The sequence below is a fragment of the Seriola dumerili genome, unplaced genomic scaffold, assembly GCF_002260705.1.
Source record: "Seriola dumerili isolate Sdu_G_001 unplaced genomic scaffold, Sdu_1.0 BDQW01000066.1, whole genome shotgun sequence".
In the NCBI taxonomy this organism is placed as follows: domain Eukaryota; kingdom Metazoa; phylum Chordata; class Actinopteri; order Carangiformes; family Carangidae; genus Seriola; species Seriola dumerili.
Window position 1 is genome coordinate 2,605,072 of NW_019174321.1, and position 23,184 is coordinate 2,628,255.

The 23,184-nt window shown below is 39.0% G+C and overlaps 2 protein-coding genes across 3 annotated transcripts in view; one reads left to right on the plus strand and one right to left on the minus strand.

Annotated features, from left to right (window-relative positions):
• Positions 1–6,996, plus strand: part of cenpp (centromere protein P) — a 100,241-nt gene extending 93,245 nt beyond the window's left edge. For both annotated transcript variants that reach the window (XM_022742120.1, XM_022742121.1), the window contains one exon: positions 2,494–6,996. In XM_022742120.1, the coding sequence (XP_022597841.1) occupies positions 2,494–2,624 (131 nt within the window). In that variant the 3' untranslated portion in view covers positions 2,625–6,996. The remainder of the gene's footprint in view (positions 1–2,493) is intronic.
• Positions 6,997–7,160: 164 nt separating this feature from the next.
• Positions 7,161–22,005, minus strand: ippk (inositol-pentakisphosphate 2-kinase). Its single transcript, XM_022742146.1, has 14 exons — positions 21,832–22,005; positions 19,393–19,452; positions 16,470–16,565; positions 15,417–15,483; positions 14,756–14,874; positions 14,322–14,411; positions 13,917–13,975; positions 13,549–13,621; positions 12,046–12,198; positions 11,679–11,802; positions 10,385–10,520; positions 10,185–10,287; positions 8,683–8,774; positions 7,161–8,570 (listed from the first exon to the last, which is right to left on the minus strand). The coding sequence occupies exons 1-14, from the start codon at positions 21,910–21,912 to the stop codon at positions 8,318–8,320; spliced, it is 1,506 nt and encodes a 501-aa protein (XP_022597867.1). The 5' UTR covers positions 21,913–22,005; the 3' UTR covers positions 7,161–8,317.
• Between the last annotated feature and the right edge of the window lie 1,179 nt (positions 22,006–23,184).

Consider the following 23,184-nt stretch of genomic DNA (forward strand, 5'->3'; position numbering starts at 1 on the left):
TGACATTTTATGCCTTACTATGACTTTTTTTGACATTTTATGCCTTACTTTACTATGACTTTTTTTTTTTTTGACATTTTATGCCTTACTATACTATGACTTTTTATGCCTTACTATACTATGACTTTTTTCTCTTTTTTTTGACATTTTATGCCTTGCTATACTATGACTTTTTTTTTTTTTTGGGACATTTTATGCCTTACTATGACTTTTTTTGACATTTTATGCCTTACTTTACTATGACTTTTTTTTTTTTTGACATTTTATGCCTTACTATACTATGACTTTTTATGCCTTACTATACTATGACTTTTTTCTCTTTTTTTTGACATTTTATGCCTTGCTATACTATGACTTTTTTTTTTTTTTTGGAAATTTTATGCCTTACTATACTATGACTTTTTTTTTCTTTTTTTTTTTTGACATTTTATGCCTTACTATACTATGACTTTTTTTGACATTTTATGCCTTACCATACCATGACTTTTTTTTCTTTTTTCTATTTTTGACATTTTATGCCTTACTTTACTATGACTTTTTTTTTTTTTGACATTTTATGCCTTACTATACTATAATTTGTTTTTGTTTGTTTTTTTTGACATTTTATGCCTTACTATACTATGCCTTACCATACCATGACTTTTTTTTTCTTTTCTTTTTTTTTGACATTTTATGCCTTACTATACTATAATTTGTTTTTGTTTGTTTTTTTTGACATTTTATGCCTTCCTATACTATGACTTTTTTTTTTTGACATTTTATGCCTTCCTATACTATGACTTTTTTTTTTTGACATTTTATGCCTTCCTATACTATGACTTTTTTTTTTTGACATTTTATGCCTTCCTATACTATGACTTTTTTTTTTTGACATTTTATGCCTTCCTATACTATGACTTTTTTTTTTTGACATTTTATGCCTTCCTATACTATGACTTTTTTTTTTTGACATTTTATGCCTTCCTATACTATGACTTTTTTTTTTTGACATTTTATGCCTTCCTATACTATGACTTTTTTTTTTTGACATTTTATGCCTTCCTATACTATGACTTTTTTTTTTTGACATTTTATGCCTTCCTATACTATGACTTTTTTTTTTTGACATTTTATGCCTTCCTATACTATGACTTTTTTTTTTTGACATTTTATGCCTTCCTATACTATGACTTTTTTTTTTTGACATTTTATGCCTTACTATACTATGACTTTTTTATGATACTTTTTGCCTTACTGTACTATGTTTTTTGGACATTTTATGCCTTAGTATGACTTTTTTGACATCGTATACCTTACTATGACTTTTTTTTTTCTTTGGACATTTTACGCCTTACTATACTATGACTTTTTTGACATTTTATGCCTTACTATATTATGACATTTTGTGTCTTACTATACTATGACTTTTTTTTTGACATTTTATGCCTTACTATACTATAATGTTTTTTTGTTTTTTTTTTTGACATTTTATGCCTTACTATACTATGACATTTTATGCCTTACTATGACTTTTTTTGAAATTTTATGCCTTACTATACTATGACTTTTTTTTTACTTTTTATGCCTTACTATACTATGACTTTTTTTTTTTTTGACATTTTATGCCTTACCATACCATGACTTTTTTTTTCTTTTTTCTTTTTTTGACATTTTATGCCTTACTTTACTATGACTTTTTTTTTTTTTGACATTTTATGCCTTACTATACTATGACTTTTTTTTCTTTTTTTTTTTTTGACATTGACATTCCATACTATGACATTTTATGCCTTACTATACTATGACTTTTTTTGACATGTTATGCCTTACTATACAATAATTTTTTCTTTTTTTTACATTTTATGCCTTACTATACTATGACTTTTTTTTTTTTTTGACATTTTATGTCTTACTATACAATAATTTTTTGGGTTTTTTTTACATTCTATGCCTTACTATACAATAATTTTTTTTCTTTTTTTTTTTTTTTTTACATTTTATGCCTTACTATACTGACTTTTTTGACATTTTATGCCTAACTATAGTATAGCATTCTTTTGACTCACTATACCAGAATTTCAATGTTTTTTATTGTTTGCTTGTTAAGTTTACCTGCAATTTATGATTATTTTCTCTATTTGAAAATAAGTGAAAAATGAGACCTATACTTACAGCCCAAGGTGATCAATTCAGCGTGTTTATTTAATCATTAGTCCAGAAGCCAATCTATCATCAAAATAGTTTACTTTCTGTGGATGGACTAATAAAATTATTGAGTAATTATTTCAGTGTTAAATGTACAAGCTGACCACCACCTCTATTTTCCCTCTAATTAGTCACAAATGAGTTCATTAATTCTTAGTTCTGTGACAGTAATGTTACCAAAATATACATTTAATGTAAAAACATCAGAGGTTGAACTGTATCAACAGCCTACAGAGAGTTTGACTGTCTAGCAGAATAATGATGCAGGTGAAGTGATGATCTGCACTTTGTTCCTCTGTCTCTCTGCAGCACTGCAGTTGTTCCCCTCTCAGGCTGTAGGTGGTGCTGCTGAGGCCTTTCACAGCCTGCTGAGGATTCTGGGACCTGAAGCTGCCATCGAGTCTGTGATCAGGGCGGTCAGCCTCTCAAAGGAAGCATAACTAACGTTTACGAGTTATACGAAGTTAATGGATTAGCAGCACATAAGGGCTTTGTTTTTGATATCTTCTGAATATTTGCATAATTTTTTACTTTAGACGTGCAAATAAAGTAAACACACAGACGAGTAAACACAGAGCAATGGTTTAGTCTCTTAGAAATCTTTATTCAATAGAAAGAGCACGGCTGTGACGGCTGTTACAGCAGAGCTCATTGGTCAAAATCTACAAAAATAAATAATTTAAATACAAAATGCTAGACAGCAGTGTCGCCTTTGTATTTTCAAATAGTTTCTTCTCTCAGCTATTTACACACACGCAGTTATTAGGAGTCCATGGTATCACAGTGCTGTGATGTTTCTGCAGGTCAACGCTCAGGCAGCAGGCGGAGGCAAACCGGCCAATCAGACTCCAGCTCACCTGTCGCACCTTCATCTTTCTGTGAGGACAGAGGTCTGGACAAAGTTCTTTCTTTCCTAGAAATTACCCATATCCTAGTGAATGCAATGTGAACCAAAATTAGAAACTCAACTCAAGGTTCACTTACTCTGTTGTTCTGGTGCTTTACACACAATAATGATACACAGTCATAATCAGACTTTGTTTACTCTCTTGTCATGGAAATCCTTGACCTAGGGAAGAAGAGCTGATAAAAGAATCTCAACCAAAGATCCAGTTACAGGCTTTGCTCTCAGAAAGTGGGCGTTGAGTTGAGATTTTGTCAAATTCAGTTTCCAAGATCCAGACTGAGATATCAAGCTAAACAAAATTAGAAAAAAGGATGTTTATTTAGTCAAAATTTATATTTTCATGTTTGTCTGGATCATGAAACAGGTCAAAAATCTTTTATCCGGCTGTCGACAGAATATTTTTCATCCAGATTGTTGTTAATACTTTCAGAACTGTTAGTGACATGTTGCTTAACAACCTTCTGGGTTTTTCAGATTGTCAATGATTCATCTCTAAGAAAAACAGATGCGTCAAACACGTTCATGTCATGTGGGAGTTACTGTATTAAAAAAACATCCCTCCCTAGACAGTGCTATCTTGAAGAGCTGCAACAATTAATCAATTAGTCGATCAACAGAAAATTAACTATTTTGATAATCAATTCAACATTTTGCTAGCAAAAATCCTTAAAAAGCTTCTCACACATCTGGATCTTTGTCGCACATAAAGAAAACTGATTATCTTTTTTACATTTTTGTTCTGTTGATCAAATACAACAAGCAATCACCTACTTTTGTGAGACTATATAGACAAAAGGCTTAATCAATAATGAAAATAATTGTTAGTTGCAGCCGTACTGTCTTGTGTGTCATTTTTATTTTGAACCACACAGACGTGAAAATGTTTCAACCTGAGGAAAGAAAGTTTGTGGTTGAAACGTTGTCGTATAGAATGAAAGTGAGATTGATAATGAACATCATTACCTAGCACCTATTTTTGATTGTAAATACAGTTTACCAACCTACTAACTCTGACACGCAACAAAATAATACCAAAAAAAAAATCTAACAGAGGCCAAAGTCCTGCTGTTAAAGATAAATAAACGCTGCTTGAATGGTTTTAGTGTTAAATTGTTAATGCACAGTGAACCCTCTCAGAAAGTAAAAAAAAAAAAGAAGCAATTTGTCCATTTCTACCATCTATACATCCCCCATGACATGAACGCAGCTTCAACTCTGTGATCTGAATGTCATGAGAATATGTGAGACAACATGCAGATCACACTGAGATTTAAAAAAAAAAAAAACTAAATCAGGATCTAATTTTACAGCTGAGACACGTCATGTTGACTTGTGTCCAAACCTCGGCTGTCTCACTCAGAGACAACGCTACAACTGGAGACCCTCCTCCCTCTAACTCCCATGAGCCTCTTCTGCCTCGCCATGCTGCCTGTCGCGTCTTCATTTCAACAGTTAGAACGATCAGTGGTTGGTTCAGTTCACTGCTGTTCACTCTCCAGCCTTTCACTCGCCCATCCCCCACACAAACAGGCAGCTAGACGTCAGTTAGAAAGGGATTGGTTAAAGGTCAAACTGTGTTTGATGGTGTTGGTCTTCCGATTGATCTCTGGATTTAAACCTTTAGTGTTTAGATTTAACAGAACCACTGACCATGTCACCCTGCTGATGTCACAGTGATGTTGACCTGCTGCAGTTGTTCATCATCAGCTGACAAGTTTCCAGAAAACACGCCCGACGCTGGGAGCAAAGTGGAGTGTTCAGGATTTTCTGTCGTCTGAGGTTTTTAGTCTTGTAGTGTGATTTGTTTTCAGACGTTTGATTGGCTGATGAGGTTGTGGAGGCTGGAGAGTGAACACTGTAAACAGTGGAACTGAAGTCAAGTGTTACCAGTTTATCTGAAGCTTCAGTGACGCTGCTGGTGTAAGAGGACGATGAGGTCACAAAGTTTGTCCTTGATGACAAAAGACTTAATCTGGACCTGAAAAGACTCCAGTCATAATTCTGCTGATGGAGACCAACAGCTGTAGTCACCAAACTGGGGACAAGTCTGAACTCCAGCTGACGTCACGGTCCTCAGAAACCTCGCAGCGCCCCTGAGTATGTAGAGCTTCGGTTCGGATCATTAGGCGTTCGAGGTACTGAGCGTTCACGGCTGCGTCCACAGCAGCTCAGATTTTGTCTCAGATCTCAGCTGTGAATGCAACCTGTAACAAAGTGAGTTTTCTACACGCACACACACACACACACACACACACACACATGCACACACACATGCACACACACCACCCCATCATCCAGTCCTACCAGAACATTTAGGCACCAAGACAAACACAACAAACACACAACAAGCCTCTTATGGCACGAAAACCAGCGGAGCAGCAGCAAGAAGCTCAGCCTGTCTGAAGAGGACTACGCTCTGTTACCCAGAAGCCCTTGCTATGGTGAGTCACACAGGTCTACAACAGACTGGGCATGCTGTGTGTCCCTGTTCCGTTAGTCATTTCTTTTGACCCCTGTTATAATTAACTCCTGCTTCACTTTAACAGTTACATTAGTCCGTTCAGTCAAATCACCCTGAAGTCAGAAAGGGGACGTACTGTCACTGTGTAGATGATGATAAGATACAGAGTAATCAGACTCTAAAGGAAGGTGATGTTGCACTTTGTAGTCTGGTGGTCGTTACCATAACGACTTTTCCATTGTGCATCAGTGTTTCTATTGTCTGTGAATTCATAGATCGGAGGTTGAACTCTGACCCGTGAGTCCACAGCAAACTCGCACTTCAAATTGTGGTTTTAGGCTTCAACTGAATGGGGCAAATATTCTCTAGGTCCAAGCGTAATGTAACCGTACCTTTACAAAGCTGCAAATCACCAGGTTAGTGAAAGAGGGAATTTTAGACAACTACTGAAATGCGACCGTTTCAACCTCCAACAGAAAAGATTGAATCTAGTTCCGACAACAAAAAGAGTTAAAATCATTTCTTCAACACAAACGTGGGATTTCTGTCAGAAAAAGGCAGCGGGACACAAATTGTTTAGCTTGAGGAAATCTACGAGAGCTGCTCAGTCAGAGGTCCCAGCTTAAAGGGTCAGTTTACTCTAGTTAATAAAATATATACATCTAATTAAAACTAATGCTTTTTTTTTTTTAAAGTTCAACAGCAACTTCTCTTTTCAGAATTTGGTTCATGGAAACTATTTCCTACCCAAGAGAGATGGTTCCAATCAACGCTGTTTCCACTGTGTTGTGGATCATCCAGGCTAACAGAGACACTGTCTCTGAAAAGAGATGTTGCTGCTGAAAATTAAATGCTAATATAACAATCTCCATTAAATGAAACCAAAACTATCTGACGAGAGATTTCACTAGGTCAAAGAGAGAAACTTGTATTTGGTTAAACTGACCCTTTAATGACACTAAACTTTCCTCCATTGACCTTCAACACACAATTTTTCTAAGCCCCCATTGGTGTCTTCAGTTTTCTGTTAGGAACCTAAAGACATTCAATTAACTGCCACGTGTGACGAGGAAAAGCTGAAAATTCTCACATTTGAGAAGCTGAAAGCAACAAATTCTTACTAGAAAAATGACTGAAACAATTAGTAGATCATCATCAAAATTGTTGCCGCTTAATTTCCTGCCAACCAACTACTCGTTACAGCCTTAGTCTCGTTAATTAAATAGTTGTGAGTTGGTCAGTGTAATGAGTCGGACTGAAAACCCCTGCTTTAAAACCTCTGGCCGCAGACATCGAATGAAAGCAAAGAATTATGGGTACAAGAACCATCTCAACTTCTCCATCCAGCTGCTGAGACAGTCTGGTGATCAGATCCACTATGGTGGCTTGATAACCAGTGTTTCTGTTACCATAGTGATGCTTCAGTGGACAACCTGGATAGACAACCTACCCCTACCCCCACCCCCACCCCCACCCCCAGTACATTCAGGAAATGACATCATACGTACATCACAGCCCAACAACCTTTTCTGTCCATCACTTCTATTTTTTCTCTTTGTCAGAAGCGTTGCCAACGAGAACAAGAAGAGTCAGAGACTGTTGCCACGACTACCGCATCAGTCCTCATCAGGAGGTTAAAGGAAAGAAACAAGTCTGTCTTATAACAATACTCAGGTGTCCGTAGATACTGTTTTTTGTGCTGGAATCATCCGTCCTGATCATACTGTCCATTAAGAGACATGGTCATGATGTGAGACTAAATCCACAGTCCTCATTCTGTGTTAAAATACACTCCAAGTTTATATCAGGCTTCAGCTGTCTGAGTCCAGACGGATCAAAAAGATATTTTCCCAAGTTTCACTCGAAATTCCCACTTTGTGTTACTGTCCCTTCACTGAAGAAAATTTATACCCAAGAACTGTAACTCTGGAAGGTTACAGGAAATAATTTACCCAAAATAAAACACTAATGTCCTTCAACCCCTTTGACTCTAGTTATAGCACCCGTCTCCTTGTAAAGGAAACGCTTTTTAAATTTTATAACCAAAAAGTCACACTGAGTATAAGAGATACTGAAGCACAAACATGTTAGAAATGGAAGTTAATATTTTTGTTTTACTGTGTGAAAAGCTGAATTTTCTTTAAAAAGTTACCAACCTAATTTGTGTAAACTCAGACGGCTGAAGCCTCGAGAAGGAGGACTGTGGAGTTTGTCCCCCACCCTCATTGAAAGTGCATTAGGAAGGGATCTCTTAATGGCAAGAATGACCAGGTGAGATTATTACAGCAAACCTGTTGCAACATACATAGGGGGAACTGATCCTTTAATCCCCTTGTTTGTCACCAAAGGAAAGAACAAAGCTCCCTGCAAGTTAAGCTCTCTAATGAATATGCGTCGTGACAGAACAGGTAGGTGATAGTAGGATTCACCTCCGGACAGGAGCGAGAAGTCGGGCCGCCGCGACGTCACAAAAGCTCTAGGGGTAACAAAAATGACCTGGAAGTCGTTTAAACGTCTGGTGATTTAGTGGCGACTTCCTGGAGATTTTATTTTTGCTGAGCAGCAGCTGTAGCAGGAACCAGAGGGCAATACCTGTCAACATGAGCTGAGTGAGGAGGAGAAAGTGCTGCAGTGAATAAACAGCTCTGTTCTTGAAGTGATTCTAGACCTCTGGGATCAACATGGCGTCTCTCCTCTCTGTTTGAGGCATCAGCATGGCGTCAGTTAGTCCTCGTCCTCAGGGTCACCCGGCTCTACTTGGGCTTTCACACAGGGTGGAAGAGCAGTGTGCAGTCCTCTCTCTCTGCAGCTGTGAAGATGCCCGGGAGCGGCGGCAGAGACCCCTTTGGCAAGGCACCACCAGTCCGCAAGTAGCAGGAGACGATCCTCTGGTCCAGGCGCAGCTGGCGGGGGATGCTGTCGAACGGCTTCGGGTCCAGATCCAGGATGGAGACCGAGTAGGAGAAAGCAGGAGGTCTGGAGGAGAGGAAGTCTCTGAGCCGCCTCTGACTGGAGAGACTGGAGGAGGAGGAGGGTGAAGAAGAGTCTCACCAATTCATCCAATGTTAAGTTTGTGGCAGTTAATGAGACTCTTCCTTCTGAGTGACCAACATCAAGAATAAACTCTTACCCTTCATCATCCTCCTCTTCCTCAGTGCTGGGCACCAGGGCCACCATGATGGAGCAGTCCTTGGCTGTCATGGCGACACGATACTGATGAACCTGAAGTGAAAACATGCAGGAGTTTAATTTAATAAATGATTCACAAATGAATAAACACTAGATGGTGACTTCCCTGTATGACCTCAATAGTGTTTTGTTGTGACCACCAGTTTCTCAGTTCCCATGAGCCTCTGCAGCCACGACTAGGGAGAAGACTCCAACCAGAGCTGCGACATCAGACTACAAGAATATTCAGGACTCGTTGTCGCTGCACCACAGCTACCGAACTGAACCAGAGCCCAAAACTGACAGGATGTTTGCTACAGCTGTCCTCTCTGGGCCACATACTTCTACTTCTCTTAGAAAGTTGTTATGGACACAGTCTTTGTTTCATTTTCAGTGACGCAGATTTTTTTTTTTCCTCAGCTCAGTAACTGGGTTTCCAGCACAACAAAATGCTAATGTGATTTTCTATCCACCGCCATTATTGCTTACATTAGGAGTTGGTTTGTGGAGATAAACAGATGGTGGTGCTAATTTTCCAGTTGGGTACATTAACCCTTTAAAATACCCCGTCCCATGTGTCGGACATTTTGGCCTTGGTAGTGCTGCTGTAGGTGTGTCTTCATCTGTACTGGGCAAATAACACTTTGTTTGAAATATTAAAGTTTTATTTTAGGATCAGCCGATGACAGAGCGGGTTCAGACTTGTGGCTCCAAAGTTATTTATTAACAACAGGCACTACTACAGGCCTTGTATTCCCTTTTCTGTGCCAAAAAAAAATATAAAAATAGGTGAGGCAAAAAACATTTCTACCATGTTTGTCAGTATCTCTTATACTCATCCTGACTTTAAGAGTTTCCTCTCAAAGGAAACCAGTGTTGTGACTGTAATCAAAAGGATTGAAGAACAGTAACCTTTTTATTTTGGGTACCTTATTTTCATGCTTGTGTTCAAGGCGCAACAAGTTGACTAAATTAAAAGGAGCGCCAGCAAAAGCTCAAACGGTGAAAAACAATGTAGAAAGCATGATGGCAATATGCCATTTGTCTGTTTGATGTATTAATGTGAGGAACGTTACAGTCTCTCATCACTCCACACAGATCTGACTTCACCTACTGCCAGTTCTCGTCTCTTCAGTCAAACACTTCATGTGCATCATGATTTATTTGGAAAATATGTCTTTTGTAATGTGTTGCATTGTTCATTTATCAAGACATCAACTATTCTAACTCAGCCGAGCCAGAAAACTTTCCACTTTTTTTTAATGCGCAAATAAAAACAGGTGGATGGAAAACCAGTCAGTGTTTGTACTGATGATTTGAGCAGAGTTAAAATGTTCCAACAGACAGTCAGCTGACACTGTGGGAGAAATGTAACAGCAGGAAACTTGGACCAGACACAGTTTCCGGCTCTCTGTGTGACTCAGTGCGACTGGGATAATTGGGAAAATGTTAAATCAGCCTAACCTTGGCGACGGCGTACTCCACAGAGCCGTCATCATCAGTCGGACATTTCTGCAGCTTCTCCATGAAGGCCTCGTTGTACGGCCCGTCTATCTGATGATGGGTTCTGGCACAGACACAGACAGGAAGCGAGGTCAGAGACCAGATGATCACCGAGATCAATCTACACAGTTTTCTTCTGGTGCGCGTTAACTGAGTGCTACCTCTCCTTGGGGAAGTCCTGCAGGTGTTGCTCCACTCGACGGTACAAAGGATGAAGTCCCTCAATGTCCAACGTGTCCAACATCTGAGTCTGAAGAATCCTGAACAAAACAGTGTCGCTGGGTAAACCCTGAGAGCCTGCACACACACACACACACACGGACAGACAGACAGACAGACAGGTGTTCAGAGGAGGGAGGTCATCATTTCTGGTCTTGTCAAACAGCTTCAGGTCAGAATTCTGGACAATGAACTGTTTAAAATCAAGACGAGTATTTAATGTCTCAAAAACAAGCACAAATGTTTTTGGTCAGGTTTTCAGTTTCATATGTTTACATAATCAGATTCTTATGTCGTGAGCAAAATGTTTGTGCTGAAAAGAGTCATGTGCTTCTTTCAAACCACAAGCTTTTCTGAAGGAGGCTGCTGCACAAGAAAACCCTTTGTCAGAGAGGAAAGAGACAAACAGGCTGCAGATAGATCTGTTCGACTGATCTAGAGACACTCAGAATTCACACCAGAAAAACTAGAATTACTTGCCTTATGGTCGTCATGGTCGACAAACTAGTCAAGTTTCCGGAAATATGGTCACAACTGCCACTTCCTGAGCTACAAGATTCAATACCAGCCTCAAGTGTTTTTACAGAGCATTATGATGTCGCAGTGAAGTTTACCTTTGACCATTTGGCTATAAAATGTCATCAATTCATAGTTTTATCCTATTAGACATTTGTGTTAAATTGTGTCATAACTGGCATATGAAAGTCAAAGTGACCTTTGACCTTTGACCATCAAAACCTAATCAGATCATCCTTGAGTCCGAGTTAGTGTTTCTACCAAAATTTGAAGAAATTCCCTCAAGGAAACTGGAAAACTGAATGCCTGAAGCCGCAGCTGACAACAAATAATCACAGAATTTGGAGATTTTTCTTTTTTCTTTTTTTTTTTTTTAAATGACGAGAAACAACTGAGTTTCAAAATAGTTGCCAATTAATTTTCTGTCAATTAACTAATGGATTAATCGCTGCAGCTTTAATAAGGACAATAAATGAACGTAGTTACAAGTTTTTCGTTGACGGATTCGAGGGCTTAAGGACAGAGTGTGTCATAGGATGTACAGACTAAGGCCAATTTGTGATATTGGGCTATATAAATAAAACTGACTTGACTAGTAAATTGAAGATGTCAGAGAGTTTTAAGATCCTTTCAGCTGCAGCTGAGCAGAGCTTAAAGCTCTATTAAAAGACCTGGCTGGACACAGAAAGAAAACAGATTGGTAGACAGGCAGGTTCTGACCGTGGCGAATCCTCTCCTTGTTGAAAAGACTGGCTTCACAGAAGCTCCGCCCTTCTCCTCGTCTGTCCGTCACCAGACCTCCATCTCCTCCTCCACCACCACTCAGCAGGGCGTTCACCAGGACCTACAGAGAGAGAGAGAGAGAGAGAGAGAGAGAGAGATACAGAGAGAGAGAAAAAACCAGGTTAATATGCTCTCTGCCCTGTAATTGCAACATGAGCAGAATTTGATCCGTTGGTGAATCCTGCTGTTGGTATCGGTACGTTCTTAGTTTATTAGCCAGCTCTACAACACCATCACACAAATACATATTTATTTTTCATCAGGACACTTGTGTATATATCCGTTGATGTTTGTGTGGATTTACCTGGATGAAGTCGTTCAGGACAGCTTTGCCAGTCATGTGACTGTTGATTCTGTTGTTTCCGTACATGAAGTACGGTCTGAGATGATGAAGCAGAGAGTTCAGGTCCAACGAGTCGTCACTGCCTTCTTTACTGCTGTAAATACACTGACCACCCTAAAAACACACAGACAGGTCACAGACTGATAAGTGAAATAATCATAATTGTCTAATGCTGTTGAATTTATTTATTTTCAAAACACTTGGTTCTGAATTTCTATAGCTTTGACACATTTGAGGATGAATTTCTCAGAAAATCTCTCACAGAAAAACAGAATTATATGGTTCACAGTGAAAAGGCTGAACCAGAACTAAAAAGAGATGAAGTGCAGAGAAATCTGGTTTACTGTTATGTCAAAGTCTCCATCTGTAGCTGTGTTTTGAGTCCAGGCAGTAATAGAAATACTCTTCATACCTATTCAACGTGTCATAAAAATTACATCAGCACACTGTAACACTGCAGAGTGGTGCGCCTTGAGTTCATGCTTCCTGCTCATATCATTCTGTTAATCTCTCCACTCCGAGATGCTCCATGTGTTCATTTGTTTTTGATTTGACGGAAGCATCAATCGTTCAGAGAAAAGTCACACATTTCAAATACCAACTCTGAGTAACTAGGACTACCGCCTCAAGGTTGTATGATCCCACCAACCAGTCAAGTTGGAGTTTACATCCATGTTAAAAAAACCTAGGCAGGGGAGGACTCAGCTGTTTTGGTGCCCTGGGCAAAACCTTTTACCAGGAGCCTTTCACCTGAAACAGGTATTGCTTGCTGTAATCATTCCTCCTGTCCGTACTGACTACTTAGAGCTTCTTACCTAATGTGCTTTCAATGTAAAAGATGGGGGACAAAGTTCACAGTCCATAATCTGTGCGAAAATATGTTTTTAAGTTCATCTGAAGCAATTATGAAACTCAGACAGCCATCTGAGTAAGACTTGGTAAGACAAGCTGAGACGGAGGTAGTACTAAATACACTTTAATTATGCTTTTCTTTATTTTCTGTCATTTATATAATGTTACAATGTTGGCTGTCCATATCAAACGTGGCCAAAGTTTCATATGATGATGTAAACGTATGTAAAAGTAAATCCCCTGTCAGACAAAAGCTAAAGGTGTCAGACTGCTATGAACACAAGGTTTCAAATGGTTTTTTTCTACGTCAGCTCGTCACAGATTTCAGGCGTTTTCTTGGATTTTAGTGCATTTCCCAAACATACAACTATAAACAGAAGCATATTTTATATACAAACTGTGGCTGAAAGACTAAAGCCACAAGCAAAGTTTGTGTTATAGTGGTCATATAGGCACAAATTGTGAACCAATCTTTGTATAACCTGTAGTTGTATTGATCGACTGTGTTGCTAAAGGGGCTGGATGTTGTGACACAAGCACACAACGCACAAAGCTTTCACATTATACAGTGAAGGATTGAGACGGACAGGTGTGGCTGTGGTTGTGTCTCACCTTGAAGATTTTGAAGTTGTTCTGAGGTTCTTCTATCAGGTGTCTGATGGCAAAGTGCATTCTCTGTCTGTTCCTGAGCAACACAAGAGAAACCAGGGAAGATAATGTTCAGCAGCAGAACAGTACAGCAGCTTTATTATCAGTAGCTGAATCTGCACTGTGGAGTAACAGTGAAGAAAATGTTGAGTCTGCAGTGTTATATATATATTGGACTGGATTATACTTAAAGGTGTTTCACTCCCATATTGTCTCAAACAACTACAAGATGTGCAGGTTTACATCACCAGCTGCACTGGACCATAACTAACAAATATTAGAAACATGTCAAAGAACATTTTAAATGTCACCGTCAGTTGCAGTAATCTCACCCTGAGAACAGGTCTAAAGGACAGTACAGACTGCGTGACTTCCATTTTCCATTGGCCACCTAGAGAGAGAGGGAGAGAGGGAGAATACAAACAAATGAAAGACAAAATGTCAAAGAGAGACGGAAGAAAGTTTGTAGTTCTGTAGCTGTACAGTAGTATTGTTCTGTATTGCAGCTATAGCCTAATGTGGCTGTACTGTAGTCCTTCGGTTATTCAAGTTTTTGACAGGAGGCGATCAGCTAGAAGGAAGACGTCTCACTTGGATTTGTTGGAATTACAAAAACATTCGGTCCACACGTAGTTGTACAGTGATGTTCCAGAGCGGAGCTTCTTCAGGAATAATCTTTGTACAAACATCAGCTTGCAGAGAGCACACAAACCTTTACAGTGGTTGGTTGTAGTTACCTTGTAGTGTTGGTGCATGCAGAAACGACACACTTTGGTCTTGATGTCTTTGCTGACATGTTTGGAGGACGGCAGGAAGCCACATTTAGGCTGAAATCACACCACAGAGAAAACAGCAGCTGAGTAACACACAGACACACACAGTCACACTCATGTGACTCCTCATTATAGCTCAGTATTTCTGGGAGACAGTGATGACATTCACAGGCAAACATTTCTGGAACTGTTGCTGCTTATCAGGAGGAAGAACATAATTTGCAAGATATGGAGTTTTATTACTGAGCTGAAACTGGAATGAAAATCAGTTTTAAAACTAATGTTGGATATAATGTTAATAAATTAACTTTGTTTGTGCAGTTCTAGGAATAATTATTCCTTGAAATAATGCCAGTGCTACTATTACATTTAAAAACAATCTTTGTATGTGTGTGTACCTTGATCTCGATGCAGAGTGGAGGAGTGTGTGTTGGCTGGTGAAGGGCTGGACATGTCAGGTTGGGCAGACAGAGAGCACAGCCGCTGTAGATGTCCATCACCTTATCACACCGCCATGCTGACACACAGACAGACACGCACGCACACACACACACACGCACGCACGCACGCACGCACAAACACAGAGAGAAAGAATGTGATAATTTGCTGCATTTCCTGAATATCTTTGGGTGAGTCTTTTTGGACTATTGTTTGAAGGTTCTTCCTTTAGACAAACATTCTGTTGACGCCTTTAAAAGGCTGAAGACTCACTTGTTCAAACAGACCTTTGTCTCACCTTGTGTTTGTGATTTTGTGTTTTTAATGTCTTTCTGTGTTCAATATTGTATTGTTTGTTTTCTTTTTTTACTACTTTTATGACGTCATCTTTAATAATTTTACTTGTGTGAAGCACTTTGGGACGTTGTTGTTGTTGAGCTAAGCTGAGCCAACTGCTGGCTGTAGCTTCATATTAACCGTACAGACGTTGAGCGGCATCCATCCATTTCTCTGATTCTTGGCTGGAAAGCTAATATGCATATTTCCCAAAATGTCAAACTAATCATTTCTCAGATTTCAATATTAAATACTACCCACAGAAATAAATAAAATCATTCTTACCTGGTCTTTGATGCTGAACTTTGATTGACAGCTGTCGTACAAACTCTAGCGGCAGTTTGACAACTTCCTGTGGAGAAGATGAAGTCAGTTGGTTTGTGAAGAGAACATGTCCACCATCATTGAGCCAACAGCTTCAATGAAACCCTGATATAATGTTATCTTTCTTATTGTACAGATACTAACAATCACAGTCATCATTAAGCACCAAATACTGATTTAAAATTATTTAATTACTGTGTCTTAAGTGCAGTCCACATGTACAAACACCAGACCACCTGTTAGGAACCTGCTCTAACATTTGAAGGAAAAATTAAAATGTTAAATCCAACTTGCAGCTTAGAATTAAAATTAAAATTAGGCACCATGTGACTTGGAGAATGTTGTTCATGTGCTAAAACCCTGCAGGCTTCAACAATATAACTCACTGTTTCTAGGAATTTGTGACGCCAGAAAACTGTTTTTTTTCACCCAGCTCTGAATAGATTATATATTCCAACTGGATCACACTATGCTTAAAGACAACCCCTCGATTTCAACAGTGGGGGTAAAATTAGTCCACCAAAAATGTTGATCAGTGACTGAACAAAAGCTGAATAAAGTCTGCAGTGGTGGCAGCAAAAAGACTCATGAGGTTGTGATCTTTTCCTGCTTGTTAACTGAAATGGTTTCTGCCATTCAAATGGAAAGGAGTCATTTCTGGAATAGAAACTACAGAGGGTGGTATCAGAATCTGAATATTTGATTTTTCATGACTCCACCAAACTTGTGTATTTTATTTTGTCATGTGTCCGTGGTTTTTGCTTTTCATCATCTGTAGATATTGTTTCATTTTTAGAAACACTCAATATTATAGCAAATGTTGTTTTTAAATGTGCGGTTTTAAAAAGAGACGATTTTGAGCCTTGTGTAAAACTGTCCATCACGAGTCCGACAACGTTATACAATGCTGAATCACTGGAGCGCCCTTTTAATGTTTTGTAAGGTAAAAAAAAAAGAGCAATAAAAGATGAAAAAAAACATAAACATACTGAATGACAGCAAACAGTGCCTTACCCCACTGTGGATGAACTTCTCTCCCAGCAGGCTGCTCATCACATTAGAGCTGAAGTCAACAATGTTCTGGATCTGCCTGAAGGCCTGCTCTGCTGTCTGGTGGACAAACACACAGAGACGCAGGCAGGCAGGTAAACACATAGGTAAAACGCAGGTTACAACCTGCTCTGAGACTTGATATCATATGTTGACAGAGCAGTGGAGTTATTTACCCACTCACAAAGACACAGAACACCACAAAGTCATCTCAGTATCTGTCTTCACTATAACAACAACTGTTGTGCTCATGACAGGCGTTTCCATAGTGACAAACAGTCCAACACTCAGAGCTTTGGAGACAGGATTAAGGATAAAGACGTCATCTTTCGACAAAATGAGCGTGAAAAATAGTGAAAGGAATGGCCATAGAGATAATCTTTATCTATAGAGTACTTTTTTAAACCCACAGTACAAAGTGCCTCACAGATGGACGCAGCTCTTCAGATCACATTACAGGTTGTGAACATTAATTAGGCTGCTGCTAAAAACTGTAGTGTTGACATCTTTAAGTTATTATAGTCTTTAGTTACTTGCAAATGCTGAAAAGCAAACCTCACAAGATTCAATAAGATCACGTGGATTCAATACTGGATTTGAACTGGATAAAATAGTATCAAACCCCGTTCATATTGGTTTGCTCTAGGTTTTCCACATGAACATGATGGTGACGTGATTGATATAAACTGCGTATGAAGCAAAAGAACGCCTGTCAGTATAATGCAACACAGTTCAACAGCAGCACAAACTGTTTTTAACAAAAAGTTTTAATAAAAAGAACATTATACCCTTCATGAATGTAGGAGTTATTACAGGACTGTTGTATTAGACTGCATTAGCAAAGGGACCCTAATAAAGAGGTGATTTACATTTACACATTTGGCACTTTTATCCAAAGCTATATAGGTGAGTGAGGGACAACACTAAAGCTTCAGTGGGCAATTAAGTCAATCTTTTTAAAAAGAAGACAGGATTTCCTCCAAAGTTAGGGGATTAATACTGCTTTGTGAAATGGGCGAGTGTGGATTATAGATTAATTCTAAATATTGACACGTTTTCCTTCTGTGTCTACAAAAAAACATATAAAAATAAACCCACAACTACATCAGAAAACCTTAATAACTCTGATTTGGCTGTTGTCTGTTAGTCCTGGTATTAAAAGTCCTCAATCAAATTCAGAGTGATAACAGCAGATGAGCAGCCAGTAAATTTGAATTTGAGGGATGGGTGGGGCAACACACTGGTTAACATTGGGATCGGGGACTGTGCCTTCAAGCTTATAATCTGACCAGGATGTAAGATCAACTGCTGTTCCACTGACAATGAATTGAGCTCTTAGTAAATGGAGCCTTGTACTATTGCACTGAGCCATCACACTAAATTAATGTCTGTACTGCAGCCCTGCTGACAGGTATGAACCAGAAGTTAAACCTCACCTACAGTTCATGTAACTATCGGTTTTCTCCTCTCAGTCATGGATCGAACAGCCTGACAATCATTGTCAGGATGATTGACAGTTCTTGTTTTCACTCAGTCATCAACAGCAATCGCTTGTTGACATCTGACTGACTAACTGTAAAAACCAGTTTAACACCACCGCCTGCGTGTGCATACTGGGAACACTGTGTAAAACCATGACACTGTTTGAAGTCAAATGTTTGATTTGATTTGATAAAGTGTTGTTATTTTATTTAATAAATAGCTGGAGACTTCATAAATAAGTATATGTGCGGGTGTTGTTTGATGATTTGACAAAGACACAGTTATCATTTGTTGTGTTGTGTATGTCGTCTATGCTCTGCAGCCTATGGGCTTTTTAACCTGTTACACAATTTTAGCTTTAAGTCCCAGGTATGAGGTATCAGTGATCAGGGACTTGCTGCAGCTGAGAATTTAAGTTTAAAGATTTGTCATTTAACGGCTCGCTCTTGCTGTAACAGGTCTTCTGACAGTAGCCATGAGGGAAATCCAATTGTTGAACTGCTCAAACTGCAGACCAAAATGTTTAACCTGTCAGACTGTCGACAGACTGGGACACCTCTGTAGCACTGATGGTTAAGGCACATACCACATAACCACAACATCCACAGTTAACCTCCCAGCTGGGGGATCTGTGTTGCATGTCATACCCCTCTCTATCCCCACACTTCCTGTCTGTATCTCTACAACAATTATCAAATAAAGAAAAAAAAATTTTTTTTTTTTAAAACAATAATTGAAAAAAGACCCCAACAGATTATTTGAGAGTTGTTCATGCAACTGCTTTAAAACTGAACATCAAAAAACAGCCAAGGACAGCTAATTTGGTTGTAATTGGACCCAATTCTAAAATAAGTGTGAGTGAAAATCCGCCCTAATCTGTACAGTGTCTGTCGTAATCAACGAGCCAACATTAACTCAAAAGTCGTTTCACATATGAACTCCATACAATGTCTGGAAAATCAGGTCTGGACATTGTCTAGAGTTGCCCTTTCACACATGTAACACAAAAGTAGAGATTGTCCAAGTGACACGTGGTCTCACCTACTGGATATAGTTATTTAAGGCGAGGTGTGGCAGCTGGGTGAAGCATGCAGGAGAAATGACAGACATGTCATCCACAGGCCCACTCACTGACTGAATTCTACAGACAATGAGTATTCACACATCGGCTCAATCGGACATTATATGGACTTTACACTGGCAGGGTAAAGTCTGTTTAATGTTGGATTCAACTGATTTGGACATACAGCTCCTTTAGGTAATGTCTAGAAAAGTTCAGGGTTGCAGTGCATGTGAGAAAGCAGCTGAGGTGTAAACGTTCCTGTGTCACATGTTCAGCATCAAGATGTTCTTACTGAGCAGTAATTTGTTTCAGCTTCAAACACACAGAGAAACTCATATTTACCTGTGGTGGGTTTTCAGAGTCCTCTGCTGGATACTTGAGCAGACGGAGAACTCTGGAAATCTGGAAGGAGAAAACAGAAAAGATCAGGGGAGCCTCATTAAAACACAGGACTCACAACTGAACAACTGAGCAGGGTTAGTCCACAAGTCTCCAGCAGAGTCTTCAGCTAAATTGAAATTGCTGATACAGTTTTCCCACTGTGCATTGGGAACAGTAAATCAATTCTGCAAAGTCTAAGGCAAATCATGGAAAAATGACTGAAAACATTGGTCTACTGAGTTGGGACAAGTGTCCCTGTCAAAAGAACTTACAAACACAATATAATGGTTACAATACACTACAATGAACTCTTCTGTCAGCACTAGGGTGAGTTCTTCTGTCAGAAATCCATATACCTGAGAATGTGTTGACAGAACAGATATCAGGAGATTTTAGCAGCAAGTATCTGTGCCCACATGAAACCAAAAGGTTTTTCCTACACAGAAAATTAAGAGGCAGAATTTTGTGTCACCTCCAGCTCTCGACAAATTTCTTCATGAAAAACACTACTTACTAACAACGCTTCACTCACTGGATTTCTGTCATTTGTAACTGCAATTGCAGCATACGCTGAGGTGGTGGCGCTGTATCGTAATCAGCACAGTGCACTGGGAAATGCACTGCCAAGACAACCAAAGAGGAAGAATTTTTCCTCAAGGTTTTCCTCCAAAGAGCGTCAGTTTTTTTCCCTACAGCAGGAGTATGTCGGGCAGTGGCACCCTGATATTTCATGGTTTTTCATACAGGTGAATACTGTTTCCTTTGCATCCAAGCACATCCAATTTCTTAAGAAAGGTTTCCTAAAATTACATTACACACCAATCAGCAATAACTTTAAGATGAGTTCACTAGGAGAAAAATAATGAGAGCACTTGAAACAGTGCAGACATCACCTTATTATTACAGGCAGTATAAAAGTAATAATTCATGTTATCAATGAGATGCAGTAAATTTGTCAGGTGTGAAAGTAGTGCACAACCACAAGAAATGGAAGGGACCAGTGATGGAGAGGATCAGATTCATAGAGCAAGACAGGATGTGTAGTCAAAGCAAGGGTATTCAGTTGCCAAGTCACTAGTACCAACACAAATCCAGATGTCTATGTGATTTTAACATCACTCTATTCATCTTCCCCAAAACACTTTAAACTACCTGATTTTAGGATTTACATGAACTCCTAAATTACATTGTAAAAAAAAAAAAAGAAAGAAAAAGGTGTTTGAGTCAGTTGAAGGCAGGTACACATACATATGTGTGCACATGAACCAGATTGCTCAGAAAATCAGGTTTTGCATGAGATCAGGCAAAGTGTAGCTGCAGCTGTAACCTGGTCACTATAAAAATCCACATTTTTTTGAATGGATGCTGCAGTCAGAGGTTTTACAAACATTTTCTCCAAGCCTGTGTTTAAGATATGTTATTTTGTCCAACTAACAATCCAAAATTTTAAAAAGTACAATTTACTGTCATGTATGACATAGAAAAGCAGCAACTCATCACATCTGGTTTCAGCTTCTCTCAGAGGCTGCAACCACAAAATATTTGGCATCTTTGTTTGAAAAATTACTGTAACGATTAACCAATCATGGAAATAATGGACGATTTACTTTCTTTCAGTGGACTAATTGATTAATCTTTGCGGCTCTGAAACACACAACTCAATTATCGCCCAGTCCTAGAAAACAAAATGTGACTAATACATCGTTAAATCCATTCCTTGCTGGTTACAACACTGCTGATGTGATGCCATGCCCTCTTAAGTCACCGATTGCTCAATAACAACACGATCAGAACGATCATGTGAATGAGACTTTCCCACAGACTGTCACACAGAGAGGGGGGATTTGGGAGGCACGGTGGCACCACCCTGACAACCCAGCGTCTACCAGCACAGATTAACCTACATGGAAGTAAACTCGGAGAAGACTTGACGAGCAGCCCGGTACAGTGTCTCTATCGCCTGGATGGGAAACCTGCTAACGGCTAAATTAGCTCCCCATTAGCTCCTCAGGAATTTAGATTTTATGACTTAAATCTACACAGTCAGTGTGTGACTCTGCCTGGGCATAAACATACATGCAATTTCTAATCACTTGAGTGGGGATTTAACATTGTTTCTTCCGTGTAACGATATTTTTCATTAGATTGACTAATCAGAACTCTTAGCAGCTGGCTAGCAAAGCTGGCTAAGGTAGCGGACACAGGCTAATGGTAACGGCGGTAAATAAAACTATGGCAGTTGACATTTCAGTCTTCAGTCAAATTCCCCAGACATTTACTACAAAGTTTCCATGGGCAGCAGCGCCAAGATGAAGCTTATTTAGAGTTAGAAAAGTGTGAGTCGGACGGCTTGTGTCCTCCTGAATTTGGATTAGCTTCGTGTTAGCCTAGCTGACTCACCTGTACGTGTGAGACCACCAGGCTCTTGTTTCCTTCTCCGTGATACTTCCAGTCGTTTTCATCCATTTTGTCCAGCTCCATCACGTCAACGACAACAAGCCAAGCTCCTGTTAACGACCAGACAGTGGCACACGACGGCACGGCAGCAGACAAGTACTCCAACTGGTACTACTGGCAGTTGATCAGACGCACTACAGTACCGACTACCGCTGCTGCCCGGCCCCGGATGACAAAACCACTTACCAAAATACTACTTCCGAGTGGGCGTACATTAAAACTGTAAAGGTAAAAAAGGTGTTACAGATGAAATTAGTTCAAGCAAGTAAATTCGCAATTTAACAAGAAAAAAAATAATATTTCGGAAAATATTATTTAAAAAGGCATTCCAGAGGATCCTGGCTCTTTATATTAACAAAAGGCTGTGGTTAGTTCCTTCATATAGCTTGAATGTTATCATGTCTGCACTGGTTAAACGTTCACAGTGCATTATGTAGTGTTAAAACTTGCCATATTAGTGCAGGATGTGGTAATTGTACGAGAAAAAGTAATATAATTTGAGAATAAAATCAGTTTTGAGGAACATGCTGTAATCTTAGAAAAAATGTTATATGAGAATAAAGTCATTGTTTTATTTACAAAAAGGAATTAGTACCTATATACAAAAATACAAAGATAGATTGCGGTAGAGAAAGAGTACTTTATTAATCCCAAAGGTAGATTGCTGTGTTACAACAGCTACTTCACGTGTCACACAAAAACAAATGAGGTAGGTTAAAAAAAAAAAGGCAAAAAATTAAAAGACCAAATTATATACAACAATTATATTGTATACAATAAATAAAACAGACTAAAGAAAATATGAAGATATCGAATGCTTTGTTTTGTTTTACTGATTTTATTTCAAAGCCTTTTCAGAGTTATTCTGGTTAACTCTGTCTAGTTTGATTCGCTCTCTCATTGACAGGATGATGAACAGCTGCCCTAATGTCCCGCCTACTCAGCTGTGATTGGCCAGAGCACGTAGAACCAGATGACAGGTGGGGCAGGGGGTGGGTCCATGTATTTTTGACAACTTTATGATTGACGTGAGATGATCGAGCAGAAGTGGAAACGGTTAGTAGCTCATGTGATTAATGAGTAACACCTGCATGTATATGAGACTGAGCTGCGGGAATGGAAAAATACAACTAAAGTGTTATGATTATATTATAACTTATTCAAACTACCTGTGAACAACCTAAGCATTTCCATTTTATGATATAACATCCATATACTTCACTACAATCCAGAGGGAAATATTGTACTTTTTACTTTCCGATACATCTATTAAACTGCTTAAGTAACTATTTACAT

Bases quoted from the DNA above. Each gene is read 5' to 3' on its own strand.
- ippk (XM_022742146.1), bottom strand. From the start codon at position 21,912: ATGGAGCTGGACAAAATGGATGAAAACGACTGGAAGTATCACGGAGAA. The intron at 16,566-19,392 runs GTAAATATGAGT...TTTGTCCACCAG, and splicing joins ACTCTGAAAACCCACCACAG to ACAGCAGAGCAGGCCTTCAG. The intron at 14,875-15,416 runs GTAAGAATGATT...TCTGTGTGTCAG, and splicing joins AGTTCAGCATCAAAGACCAG to CATGGCGGTGTGATAAGGTG.